At 43.5% G+C, this 13,496-nt stretch overlaps 1 protein-coding gene across 5 annotated transcripts in view; it reads right to left on the bottom strand.

The window, feature by feature from the left end:
• The window catches only part of VPS35L (VPS35 endosomal protein sorting factor like), a 124,278-nt gene that overhangs the window by 31,192 nt on the left and 79,590 nt on the right, over positions 1-13,496 (bottom strand). For 3 of the 5 annotated variants that reach the window (XM_042853225.2, XM_042853224.2, XM_042853223.2), the window contains exon 27: positions 3,631-3,770. The exons of the other annotated variants lie outside the window; for them this stretch is intronic. In XM_042853225.2, the coding sequence (XP_042709159.2) occupies positions 3,631-3,770 (140 nt within the window). The remainder of the gene's footprint in view (positions 1-3,630; positions 3,771-13,496) is intronic. 5 annotated transcript variants of the gene reach the window in all.

The following is a 13,496-nucleotide window of genomic DNA, read 5'->3' as shown; positions in this document are numbered from 1 at the left end:
ACGGGGACTGCCCTGCCGGGCTTGCTGCAGGGTGCTCCCGTCCTCCGCGCCACCGCCCCCTACAGGGCGGCCGGAGCGAAACACCAAAAAAAGCGGCCATGCCGCCCTAGGATTGGGCGGAATGCCGTCTCCTACAAGCTGCTGCCCCAAGCACACGTAGACAATTTCCAACCTGCTATAGTATGAAAGCCTCCCTTTGCAATCCACACATCAACAGATTTAAAGTTAAAAAGTGAATCCTGTTTTCATCACGTAATCCTGAATAGCTGAAGCAACATGGTTAATATGACACCTTCATGAGTTTACAAACTCATGCATGTTAAAAATTTGCTTAATTCCTGAATCATGAACGACTTAATATATACACACTTATTTTTCACTAACCTCTTGGCACCAGGAGGCAAGAGTTTTTGAGGCAAAATTCATCAGCTTTTAGCATCAGGACCACTGAACTATCAGTGCCAAGGAATTAATGGCACAGACTCAATGATTCACCCATAATGTCAACTATTAAGCAGCTGACTAGCCTTTAAAATGGTGGATGTAAAACAGAATGAAATTAATCTGGAGACAGTCATCTACATAAATCCTACCCACTGTCTGTTAAATTAAGTGTGAGGGTTCTGTAATACAGATGTTTAACCAACAGGATGGACAAAATTAGGTATTATTATTGCTTTCCAAGTTTCCCCTTTCTACTGTGCACTGGGGAAAAAATCTAATATGCATATATACCGTATTAGTTTGCAGTTTCCCCAAATTGAATCTCATTTTATTTTCTGCTCATATTTCTAACTGTGCTATAGAAGGTCCCTTTTTACTTATTTATTTATACTCACTGACGTTCGCAATACCTCAAGTCCTTTTATTGCTTAATAAGGAATGTTCTGTAAATCCCTTAGGCTGAGAAAAAGTGCCATGCCAGTACTGTGTGGAAACATGCACTAGGAGAGCACTGAGGATTCTCTTCAGAGACCTTTCAAGTGTGATGTATATTCTGTTTTGAACCCATGAAGGACATCTAAACTCAAAGAGTCAATATACTTCTCTGTAGCACCACCAATAACTGTAACAGCCTTTCTACAGGCAAAACCTTTCATGTCCATCTTCCCCCACTCCAGCTTCATGAGTAAAGCCAGGACCGTCTAACAAAGGTAACAGATGGTGGAAATTCAGACTGGATTGACACCCTATCAGTTCAGGATCAGTTTCACTCACGGAGGTTCTGGTTCCTCATTCTTCATAGCTGGCATAAATCAAGCACATGGGTACTGTATCCATGAGTAATGAAGATCTTTAATGGTTAAACTGGCCCCAAGTCTTCCTTTTAGAGAGATTGAAGAGAGTGGTATTGGGCAATTGCTTATCCACACAATGGGCTCTTTTAACACAGGATGCAGCAGTGCTCTATCCTCATTCCTCCTGCTCAGTACACCATCGGGGGGTGAGAGAAATGTAGTTTGGGAGGCAGTACCATCTATATGCAGATGACACTCAGCTTAATGCACCCTTGACACTGAATCAAGAGAGAGTATATTGTCCATATTTTCCCAAGTTCCTGGCTGGATGATGCTGAGTAGGTTGAGACTCAGTCCAGATAAAGATTGTTTCAGCCAGCTGGGAGAAACAACCAGAGAACATGGCAAGGTTAGTATCTGACCCTCCCTCGTATTGATGAAGTGCACATACCTGTCCCAAAGAGGTTCACCATCTAGGGGTACTTCTGGATCCTTCCTTGTTTCTAGAGTTTCAAGTGGCTCATGCGGCATGAAGTACCTCCTGCCGCCCCCTCCTTATGTACTTGCTCTAGGTAGGAGGTTCACAGCTATTTTTCTCTGATTATACTGATTCAGACGTGGGCCATGACTCCATTATCCATGGCTGTGTCACTTCCCGATTAGAGCACTGTACCCACCTGTGATGGTCGGTGCCCCCCATAAGGCTTTATGAAAATATGCTTATGAATATATATAACAGAACTGGAATATGCTTCATGCAAAAGGTCTCCTGTAAGGTATCATTACAAAGCTTGTAATCTACTGAGTGTGTTCAAACTATTTCTATAAATGTATCACTCTTGTATCTAAAACTATGAAAACATTCAACATACCATGTGGGCAATGGCTTCTGCCTGTAAAAACAATGAGTCATGCATGGACATGTGACTTGCCCAGGTAACTCCAGAACTCCATTTTGTAGCTGGACTTTGCAAAGGGGAGAGAAGGGGGTCTTCACCCGCAAGAGAAAGTCTATTTAAACCCCTGGGAGACCCTCCATTTGGTCTTTAGCTGGCTAAAAAAAAAAAAAAAAAAGCCTCTCCACCCCCAAAGGTACCTGAAAAAAACTGAAACAAAGAACAGTAACTGCAAGGGGTGTAAGTGATTGCTGAACCCAGACTAAAGAAAAATTAGTCTGTAAAAGGAAGCATTCTGGAACTGGTGAGGATTCTATCTGTATTCAGTTTGATTAAACATAGACTTGCGTGTTTTATTTTATTTTACTTGGTAATTCACTTTGTTCTGTCTGTTACTTGAAATCACTTAAATCCTACTTTCTGTATTTAATAAAATCACTTTTTACTTATGAATTAACCCAGAGTATGTATTAATACTGGGGGAGAGGGGGCAAACAGCTGTGCATCTCTCTCTATCAGTGTTATAGAGGGCAAACAATATAAGCTTTATACAGGGTAAAACGAATGTATTTGGGTTTTAGACCCCATTGGAAATTGGGCATCTAAGTGTTAGAAACAAAAACACTTCTGTAAGCTGCTTTCAGGTAAGCCTACAGCTGTTGGGTGACGTGGTTCAGACCCTGGGTCTGGGTTTGCAGCAGGCTAGCGGGTCTGGCTCAAACCAGGCAGGGCACTGAAATCCCAGACTGGCAGGGCAGGAAAGCAGGGGCAGTAGTAGTCTTGGCACATCAGTTGGCAACACCAAGAGGGTTTCTGTGATTCAACCCGTCACACCACCCACCTTTGAAGTCTACTCAAACGACAGGCACAGAACACAGCAATGCATCTGCTTAGCACCTTTATCAGCAGAGAGCATATTTTACCAGCGCACCAAAGACTCCAGTGGCTCATTGTTCAATTCCAGATACAATTCAAGGGGGTGATAGTGATCTGCACACACTTACACACTCTGGATCCTAACTATCTGAAAAACCTCTCCTCTCTCAGTTAAGATCAGCTGGGCATTCAAGCTAGCTGTCCCCAGATCTGAATGTCTGGGAGTTTCTGGCAGGACAGTTTCATTAGTCTCTGACTCAAATTCACTTCCACTGTCAATCTGATTGAGTCAGAGTCTGTTCACAGGTTTTTGCCTTTTGAAGAATGGGGTGCCTTACGATGAAAACTACAGGATTAGGGTTTTACGCTGACTGTGCTCAAGTAACTTTGGACACTGTGTTTCAACTATCGTTCATGTGCTTTGATATATAAAAACAGAAGTATTTTTTATCTTAATTTAAAAATAAATAATGGACACAGTGTTTATAATAAAACATGTAAGAAATACTCAATTTAAAAACAAGGTCTGGTCTATAAGCAGACAAGCTAAAATATCAATAGCCACCTTAAGCGTTCGGGATTAAATGCTCCACACTTCAATTCATGCTAAAGTTACTTACAGGCACAATTAATAAAGTGGAAAAGAAATTACAGAAGAATTCCAGGAGGAATGGTTCAGAGGGCCGCATCTTCCCATCTATATTGATCATCTTTGGCACTTCAGGAACAAGGCTCACTGCAGCTTTGAAAAAAGCATCAGCTACAAAAAACAACATTAAAATAGTTACAATATCACCATAGCAGTTGAATTTACAAACATGCCTGTGATCTAAAGACTGTTTAGAGTATCTGTTATAATTAAGTATCAAAGGGGTAGCCGTGTTAGTTTGTATCCACAAAAACTACAAAAACAATTATAATTGTTTGTTATAATTAAATGTCACAAGGGGAGTGAAGTAAAATCCTTCTACTGGGGAGACAGACAAGCTTTCGAGCTACACAGAGCTCTTCCTGAGGGCCTCTTCCTTTGGATACCTTTCCCAGTCCTGAGGAAGAGCTCTGTGTAGCTCGAAAGCTTCTCTCTCTCACAAACAGAAGCTGGTCCAATAAAAGATATTACTTCACTCACCTTGTCTCCCTAATACCCTGGGACCAACATGGCTACAACAACACTATATGTAATTAAATGTCTCAGTTGTTCTTAAATAAAATTTTCAAAAACACCCAAGTGATTTTCTAAAAGAGCCTAAGAGGCTTTTAAATGTTATCCTTAGTTTCCACTTTACCTAAACTAGCAGAGTACCGGATTAAAAAGGATAGACTCTCCAGTTCAAATCCAGCCATAATACAGTACATAATTTATAAATATTTTCAGCCTTCCTTTATATTCAATGCTGTTTTAGCCTGGAGATAAGTGGAATGAATGATCTAATAAGAAGTTCTTTCTATCTCTAACTTCTGTGATTTATAGAGGCCAATGAAAATCAGAGGTGGTAAATGCAGTTGTTATAATATGCTTAAATGTTTACATTCTTTAATTAAAACAGGATTATGAAAGGAAAAGTAGTACCAGAGGTGCTGCCAGCTACCAAGATCTGAGGACTCCTCTGAACAATCATACTACAGGAAAGCTTTAGATTTTCTTCTGTTTGTTTCCACAAGTTTGAAGATGGACCCATTAATGGTATAGTAAAGCACAGCTAGGAATAAATTGCACTGTAACCCCAAACAAAATCAACTAGAATTTCTACTCTTCAATTACATTTCTAAAAAGTACTGACAAGACAGTATTCCTAACTTCCATCCTGAAGTCCTTTTGTAACCGTGTTTGCTGGGGTGTTCTACCAAGCAGTAATGACCTCACACCATCTTTTTGGCCCCAAAGTAGTTAAGCCCCCATGTTTAAGTCCCATTGAAGTCAATTATCCAAGGACCTCAAAGCACTTTTCAAAATTGGTGCTATCCATGTCTCAATTTTATAGATGGGGAAACTGTGGCTTCTAAGTGCCTAAATCCCTTCTGAAAATGAGATTTAGGCTTCCAAATCAGTTAGGCATTGCAATGCTGTGCACAGCAATTCCTAAATATCTTTAAAAACCTGAGCTGTAGTGACTTATACTAGGCCAGAAAGACAATCAACAGCAGAGTGAGAATCCAAAACCAGGTCTATTGATTCCTAGAGAAGGAGAAGAGCGGATACTCAGGGAGAAAGGATGGAAAAATTTCATAACCCAGAGATGTCACTGATATCATGTATTGTCGTTTCCAGGATAGAAACTTGCTCCAGAAAAATTAACTTGGACACGAGGCTCTAAGCAAATTTGCTAAATATAGAACCACATGATATCAAAAATAAGTTTGTGAGGAATACCAGTGAAACATTTGCTTTAGAAAATTTTTTGTTCTTATGACTCGTTTCTTTCCAGCATACACTTGTGTGACCTTCCAACCTTTTCACTGTTCAGACCACATGCTTCCTTTTTAGCGTGCATATCTATTTCAAGGGGATGTTTTTATTTGTTTTCAAGATATATTAATTCACACAGTGGCCAATGGGAGATAAGTAATCTCTCTCAGAATGTTATTGAAAGAGAGAGAAAGCAGGAGCAGATGTTAATTCTAGAACAAACAGCTGAATTGCTCATTTCCGTAGTTGTCCTGTCCCTAAAAAAATGCACATGCCCCACATTACCACATAATCAAATGGTATAGTGAGAATCTGTGTAGTATTTCTCTAACCCCAATAAATAAAATAGAAATCTTGCAGACCAAGTCTACTTGGTTTACTCTCTCCTTTCTTTTAGGAAGAAAAAATGGTCTGGGAGCAAATCTTCCCAAACAATATTTTGTACTAGCACCAAAATACACACCTCACCACTCTGACCCTGGATAGCTGCAGTTTGAGTGGATTTACACTCAATGTTCTACTATTTCAGAGAATAAGAGCCTTCTCCCTATAGAATGGCCATAACAAGCAACTATCTCCTGGTTAAGTTTCCTAGGTAACTCTTTAGATACTGATTGTCTTACTAGAATGTCTGGTAAGGACAGGAAGCCCATCTCCAGTCTCAGAAAGATATTCCTTAGAGTGACAATATGCTATTTAATCCCTGTCCCACCCGAGCTCTTCTTTGCAGAATGAATGGTCTTTGTTTAAAGACAAAAATGATAGGACAATGTTTCTAAAAATAGAAAACAGCTATGGAAGGGCTGAACTACGTGATTAATACAGAATATAGAGTTGGCTTCCGTTTTCTTGTGCAATTTGCTTGGCCATGTTTAAAAATCCTATGTTCATTACTGGCTCAACATTTTTAGGGAAGTGCTCACACAGTTTGGGTTATTTGTTTGGTTTTTGTTGGGGGAGGAGGAATGAGAAGGGTGGGAGGGAGGGGAGGCAATCAGTTTCCTCCATTTCTCATCTCCCAGCCACAAAGCTCCAACTACATTCAGCCCTTCCATCATATCCCTATTTTAAGAGAGACTTGTACAATATTTTATTTCTGCTGCTCTCAGCCTCAGCACAGAGACAGGTGAGAGAGCATCATTTGTGACCATCTGTTCCTAAACTGGTCTGTCCATATTACGAACAATAAAATGGTTGTTTAACTTGAACACTAAGTTTACACTTATCCAAGGCAAATATGCTTTACAGGGAGCAGGAATTAAACCATTGTCCAGACTCTAGAACATCTTAAGAAGGTGCAATTTAGAAATCAAATCAGTTGAGACACAGAATATTCCTATTGCAGGAAAAAAATAAAAGTCTTCAGAAAATCAATTGTTCTCAAAACTACTCTGCCTTTTTTTCCCTTTATCAAGAGATAGTTAAACTATATGAGTTTTAAGAAAGGAACACTCCTTGAGTGTTCAGTTTGGAGTAAGATTAGGGTAAACAATATATGATATCATGGAAATGCTAATTATTCTCTTAAGCATGAAATAAGTGTCAATATGTATATTTGGATATAAATTACCATAATTATGAAGCTATATAATCGGACAAGCCTCATCTTTACTGCTAATTTATAAAGCATCTTATTGTGCAATTGCTTCAAAGTACAGTTTAAGGTAGTGGTTTTCAAACTTTTTTTCTGGCAATCCAGTTGAAGAAAATTGTTGATGCCTATGACCCAATGGAGCTGGAGATGAGGGGTTTGGGGTGTGGGAGGGGCTCAGGGCTCAGGCAGAGGATTATGGTGTGGGGGTGAGGGCTGCAGGGTGGAGCCAGGAATGAGGGGTTCAGGGTGTGGGAGGGGGCTCTGGGCTGGAGCAGGGGTCCAGGAGGGGGTCAGGGCTCTGGGTTGGGGGTGTGGGTTCTGGGGTGGGGCCGGAGATGAGGGGTTTGGGGGCTCAGGGCTGGGGTGCGTGAAGGAGTCAGGTCTCTGGGCTGGGGGTGCAGGCTCTTGGGTGGGGCTGGGGATGAGGGGTTTGGCGTTCAGGAGGGTCTCCGGGTTCGGGGGGGGGGGAGGGAGGGCTCAGTGCCGGGGCAGCACGCAAAGCCTCATGGGCCCCCTGCCTAGGAGCTGAACCTGCTGTTGGCCACTTCCGGGGCACAGCGCGGTGTCAGAACAGGTAGGAAGTAGCCTGCGTTAGCTGGGCAGCACTGCTGACAGGACTTTTAATGGCCCGGTTGGCGGTGCTGACCAGAGCCGCTGAGACCCAGTGACTTACATTCCGCGAACCAGTACTGGGTCGCAACCTGCAGTTTGAAAACTACTGGCTTAAGTGATGCACCAACCCCTCTGGCTTATGACAGATGTGCAGGAAGGCACAATGAGAAGAATGTGCACTCCAGTTTAGAGGAAATGGGCTCCATACAGGGCCGGCTCCAGGCACCAGCCCACCAAGCATGTGCTTGGGGCGGCGCCTGAAGGGGGGCGGCGCGGCGGGGCGCTCCGGCCCGAGAGCGGGGCCGTGACTGGACTCGCCGCCGTCCCCACGGCGCTCCGGCCGCCGGGAAGAGCGGAGCCGCAGCAGGCTCGCCGCCCTCCCCCCAGCGCTCTGGCCGCCGGGGGCTCTCCGCCCTCCCCCCGGCACTCCGGCCGCCGGGGAGAGCGGAGAGCCCCAGCCGGGCTCGCCACCCTCCCCACGGCGCTCTGGCTGCCGGGGGCTCTCCGCCCTCCCCACTCTGGCTGCCGGGGAGAGCGGAGAGCCCCGGCTGGGCTCTCCGCCCTCCCCCCGGCGCTCTGGCCGGTTGGGGGCCCTCCGCCCTCCCCCCGGCGCTCTGGCCGGTCGGGGATTGTGGGCCCGCAGCCGGACTCAGCGCCCTCCCCTGCCCCCTTGGGGGTGGGGGGTACGGCGGGTGGCTTTTTTGCCTAGGGCGGCAAAAAAAGCCAGAGCCGGCCCTGGCTCCATACTGCTCTGTTCCATGCAAGATCAGTTTCTTAGCTTTTATTCTGATCCTGTTTGCTCCAACCCTGTTAATAAAAATATGCAGAAGCTCCTTCTGTCTGAAAAAGTTTCTCACATGACCAAGTGTTTAATTCTGCTCCTAAAGTGAGCCACTGTAAGGGTGGATGAGGGTAGAGCAGAGTTCTCATTGCAACAAATCATCATGATGAAGTCTTCCTAGGCTGTAGTTAATATCTTGTGCACTGCACCGAACACAACGTATTTCATGCTTCACTGAATGTATCCTTCCACAGCAGCTCCTTCATTCCAGTTGACCACAATCTATAAATCCTTCCCCCTGCACATATGTGGTGACCTTCAGGCTGAAAAGAACTAATGGCCTGCTCTAAGATTGAGTACTTTTGACAATATTTCACTACAGAAAAGCAAGCGAAATTCCTTTGTGGATGTTTTCTTTTAACAATATCAGTGCGATGGTAAAAAAGCTTGTAATTTGTAAGCGTGTGTAAAGTAATTGTGACAGTCTGAGTTTCCATCCAATTTTCAATTCTATTTCTTAAATTGCCTGGATATAAAATCTCAGGCTGGCCAAAAACAGTAGGAGAATTGAGGCCACTAGAGATGAGAAAATAATTCACAACTCAAAAGACACATCCAAGGAGAGAGGGAGAGTATGAGGTTTGCCTATCTAGTGACAGATTAACAAATATAAACTATATTTAGTGATCATTAAGATTGCATCAGGACACACAGGTATCCACACAAAATCATAAAAGCAGGGGAATCAGTAGTTAAAAGACTCCTGCATTTTTGCCACCTTAATTTTTCCTACAACACTGTCAATAACACACTCCAACACCTTAAAGGCTTTTGCTTTCATCTCCAATGGATATTGAAAAGCAATACATTCCTCAGCTTTATCAACCTTCTGCTCTAATGTAAAAGTTTAATAGCAACCTCACATGCTCTTGCATCAACATATTGGCACATCTGACTATCATACGCTTTAAGTATGAGGGAAGTTAAGCTCCTTTAACACAGCTGAGGACACCAGGAAAGTCTTGTAACCTCCCTGAACATTACACCTCTGTAATGTGTTTTACCTTTACGTTACTCTTTCACACTCTGCTCCTTAACTTCATCTTAATGTAGTTTTGTGTCTAAGAATTACAAAGAGCTCTTTGAAATGACAGGGTGGAGGATGGAAAAACTGAATATTTGGTAAACTGGAACATATAATGGGAATTATATTTAGGTAAAAATGTAATAATGTGGATGAAGCCTGTTTCGATGCTACTTATACAAAGAATTTGATTATAAATCTGGGTTTCTAACAAGGACTTGAAACTACAAAACAGAAAGCTCAGAGAGGTGTAAGGGGAAGATGCACTGAATCATGAGGAAGATCCCGGAACTTACTCCTACCAAGAACAATACAGGCCATTTCCAGGTTGCCAGATTTTTAAACCTTTATAATTAGTTGAAAGTCACTTCAGGATTCAGCCTGACTAGGTGGATGTTGCATAGTCTCTAAACTGGTCGTGACATACAGTGGAGCAGAAATACCAGCTTCAGCATGCTTATAAAGGCACAGGCAGAGAGAGAGAAAAAGCGCAATTGCCCAAGAGGTACTGAAAAACCACTAACTGTGATCTTTGAAAGAACAGGAAAAAAGTCCAATGATCAGGAGGAATATCCACCTCTAGAGACTTCAGTTAATGGTAATACTCCACCACCATCACAACAGTAATTTTTCTCCAAGTAGAGAGTCATATTCTAAACCTTGCTTATCAGTAATCCTCTTTGTTCAGATTCTGTCACACATGCTTTGTCACCCTTTTGGGACAACAGTGCTTAGAAAGAGAAGAGGGGAATCAAAGGACAGGGAGCTCCAAGTTTTAATCCTAACTTTAACTTCTCTGATGGCCTTACGCCCCCAAACTCTCTGCTTCAGCTTCTTCATATGGGAATTGGGGAGAATACATATTCATCCCACATCTCCAAATGCCGTGGAAGATCTAAAAAGCTGTAAGTGCTAATTCATTATTACTCTTAATAAGAAAGCCTATTTTAATGCTACAGGGGAAAAATACTTCAGGCCATAAAGTCTTTTTAACAAAGCTACTTATAATTAAAACAGTTTCACACCTGGGCACATTTACTGGTTGGCTTGGCTAGGCTATAAAATATTGATGCAGAAGCAACTTTCTCTAAGGAAAAATATGTTATCAGTTTAGGGCACTTCACAGCCTCCATTTATCTGAACTGCGGTGAGCTTGAAAACTTTGCAGTTCACTAGGGAAACTGCTTTTTAATGTTTCCATCTCAATTTAAACTGCAGAAAACCAGACCTTTTAGATCAACCTTGGCAATATGCACTTTTGAACTCTTGATTTAGATGTGCCTAACAAAATTAAGAACTTTGAGTAAAATTGGAAGACTTCCCCACCACCACATGCAATTTCCACTTTTCTCAATCCCGTAGTGAAATTAGTCATACATAACAGCTTGAATTGGTTGGATTGCTCAATTCACACAGATTATGCCTAAAGCTAAACAAGGATTTAGCAGCTTTAGGGATAAAAATGTCACTCAGCCCTATACTGTCTGAAAGTTCTTTCATCATCACCCACTCACTGAATGGTAAGAGACCTACAGTTAAGAATCATGCTGTCCATTTTTCAGGTGGCTACAGCATCATCTCCATGGGGGAGAGGAGGAGAATGTGTAATTAAAATCTTACCCAGAATTTTAAACCCCGGAAAAGTGACATAATGGAGTGTGCATTTTAATCTCAGTTTGGTCCAAAGCACTACCCATGACAAGCAGCATGTCTGATAAGGATTCGTTATTCAGTTTTGGCAATGTGCCACTATGGAGAAGTGTGTGTCAGTCAGTCAGTTACGGTAACTGGGGTATGTACACCCCCCCGAGTCAGTATCTGCTTACTAAAGTGACATCCAGAGGCTCCACAGTAAACGTATTATAGGTATTTAGATGATCTTCTTGGTGCAGAGTTTAATTAAAGTACCTATTCCATTTGAGTACCCTCCAGGGGGACATTGGGGTACTATCTACATACTTGGTAGATTGCACAGGCCAAAGAAGGTTGGGAGGATTATAAGCTCCTAAATAGAATGGATGGTGTGCTCAGCCAGACCCTGTTTGGCTGGCTTCTTGTGCTTCTCCTTCCACACAGACTGTTGTGTTCCTGGGGCCTCGGTCAGCAAGAGATATAACTTTCTGAGCTCAGGCCTTTGTGAGCTTTGGAGGGAAACTGGCTAATCCACAGATCTCTTTCTCATCAACTCAAGAAGATCCATGTCAGGTCCTGAAACCGGAAAACCTTCACCTTGAGGGCTTCAGTGGGTGTTAGAAGGCTAACCGTCAACTGTTGTACTGGTGGGAGTCTTCTTTTTTCACCATATTGCCACTTGCTACACAGCACCTTCTAGACTTTGGCTCCAGATCTCCGTGCTGCAGGAAGCAGGAGGAGAGCAGGAGAAGTAAAGGCATAAGGAAGGCTCAATAGGAAGGTAAAGAGCTGAGAGAAGAAATGCTGGAATTTCCTGAAAGAAATAGCTATTGATAAACACTGGCGCTCAGAGGCTGCCTCGCATTGCTACTATGGAGGCAGATACTTCTAAGCACGGAAACAGTGGCCTTTGCCCAGTCCACCCCAATAACTTTAGCTGCCTCTATCAATGCAGAAAAAGGCCCACAAGTGAAGCATTAATGGACATTGCAATGGTAGTGATAATGCCTATTTGCTTACAGACTGCATGATTGTCTAGTCGTCTCCACGTGCAGTCTGCAGTAGAAACACTGTCTGCAGCACTTCCTCTGCATAACAGTAACTGCAGCGCATTTGGTGGAAAGTAAACTAAATTCCAACACACATTAAGATTTAACGACTCTCAAGCAGCTCTTACTTCCATTCTCCAAGGCACCCAGAGAATTTCATCACTCCAGATTCGCCACTGCTCTGAATCCAATGTACAAAAAACTCTGAATAAAAATCTAAACACCCACAGGGTATTTACTGAATTAGTTTCTGAAAACGGCCTTTTATAACTTGGCCACAAGAATTCTTTGCACCAATTTGACCCATTAGCATTCTCCTGGACAACACCGAGCAGTGTAATCAAAGGACAAGCAGGCCATATATTTTCAAAAATAACCATTACAGCTCAGTGTAAATATGCCAAGAAATGACCACATGGGTGATCACACATGGATGACGAAGCTGCAGGCATGTCAAATGCAGATGGAGTTCAACAATGCAGCCCTTACTCGCCTTCATTAGTGAGGCATTGGCTTATCAGGAGACTTTAAGTCCCAGCAGGCAATGCTCTATCTCAGGGGTGGGCAGACTATGGCCCACAGGTCGGATCCAGCCCACGAGCCGTTTTAAGCTGGCCCGCAAGCCGCACCACGCGGCTCGGCCCCACTCCAGCTAGGGCCACACCATGTGGCTCCTGGAAGTCACAGTATGGCCCCGCTCCGGCTCCAATGGGAGCTGCCTGGTCATGCCTCCGTGTAGGAGCCGGAGAAGGGACATGCCACTGCTTCCGGGAGCCGTTTGAGGTAGGCGCCACTAGGATCCTGCACCCCCTAGCCTCTCCCCGTGCCCCACCCCCCTGCCGCAGCCCTGATCCCCCTCCCGCTCTCCAAACCCCTCAATCCCAGCCCAGAGCCCCCTCCTATATGCAAAGCTCCTCATCCCCAGCCCTACCCCAGAGCCTGCACCCCATCTCACACCCGAACCCCAATTTTGTGGGCATTCATGGCTCGCCATACAATTTCTATTCCCCAGTGTGGCCCTCGGCCCAAAAGTTTGCCCACTCCTGCTCTATCTTGATGCAAGCAGCAGTTACACAGATCAAAGTGGAGTAATTTCACACTGGAACCAGTAGACTTCTTGGTTCTGAATCTCAACACTGAGGAAGAAGGCAGCTGCAAACTGCACCTTCATAGGCAAAGTAAGTTCAACTTGCCAGTTCTGAATAACTTAGCTAAGCAGTGAAGTGTTGCCAGGAGTACTGAAGGAGACTATCAAAAAGAAGGTTAAGTTAATTTGCAGAAAGGAGTAAAAATTTCATATTACCGTATATACTCATTCATTAGCCCG

This window comes from Chrysemys picta, chromosome 10 (genome assembly GCF_011386835.1).
Source record: "Chrysemys picta bellii isolate R12L10 chromosome 10, ASM1138683v2, whole genome shotgun sequence".
NCBI classification, from domain to species: Eukaryota; Metazoa; Chordata; order Testudines; family Emydidae; genus Chrysemys; species Chrysemys picta.
The sequence above is the reverse complement of the archived record's forward strand: the minus strand, read 5'-3'. Positions and strand labels throughout refer to the sequence as shown.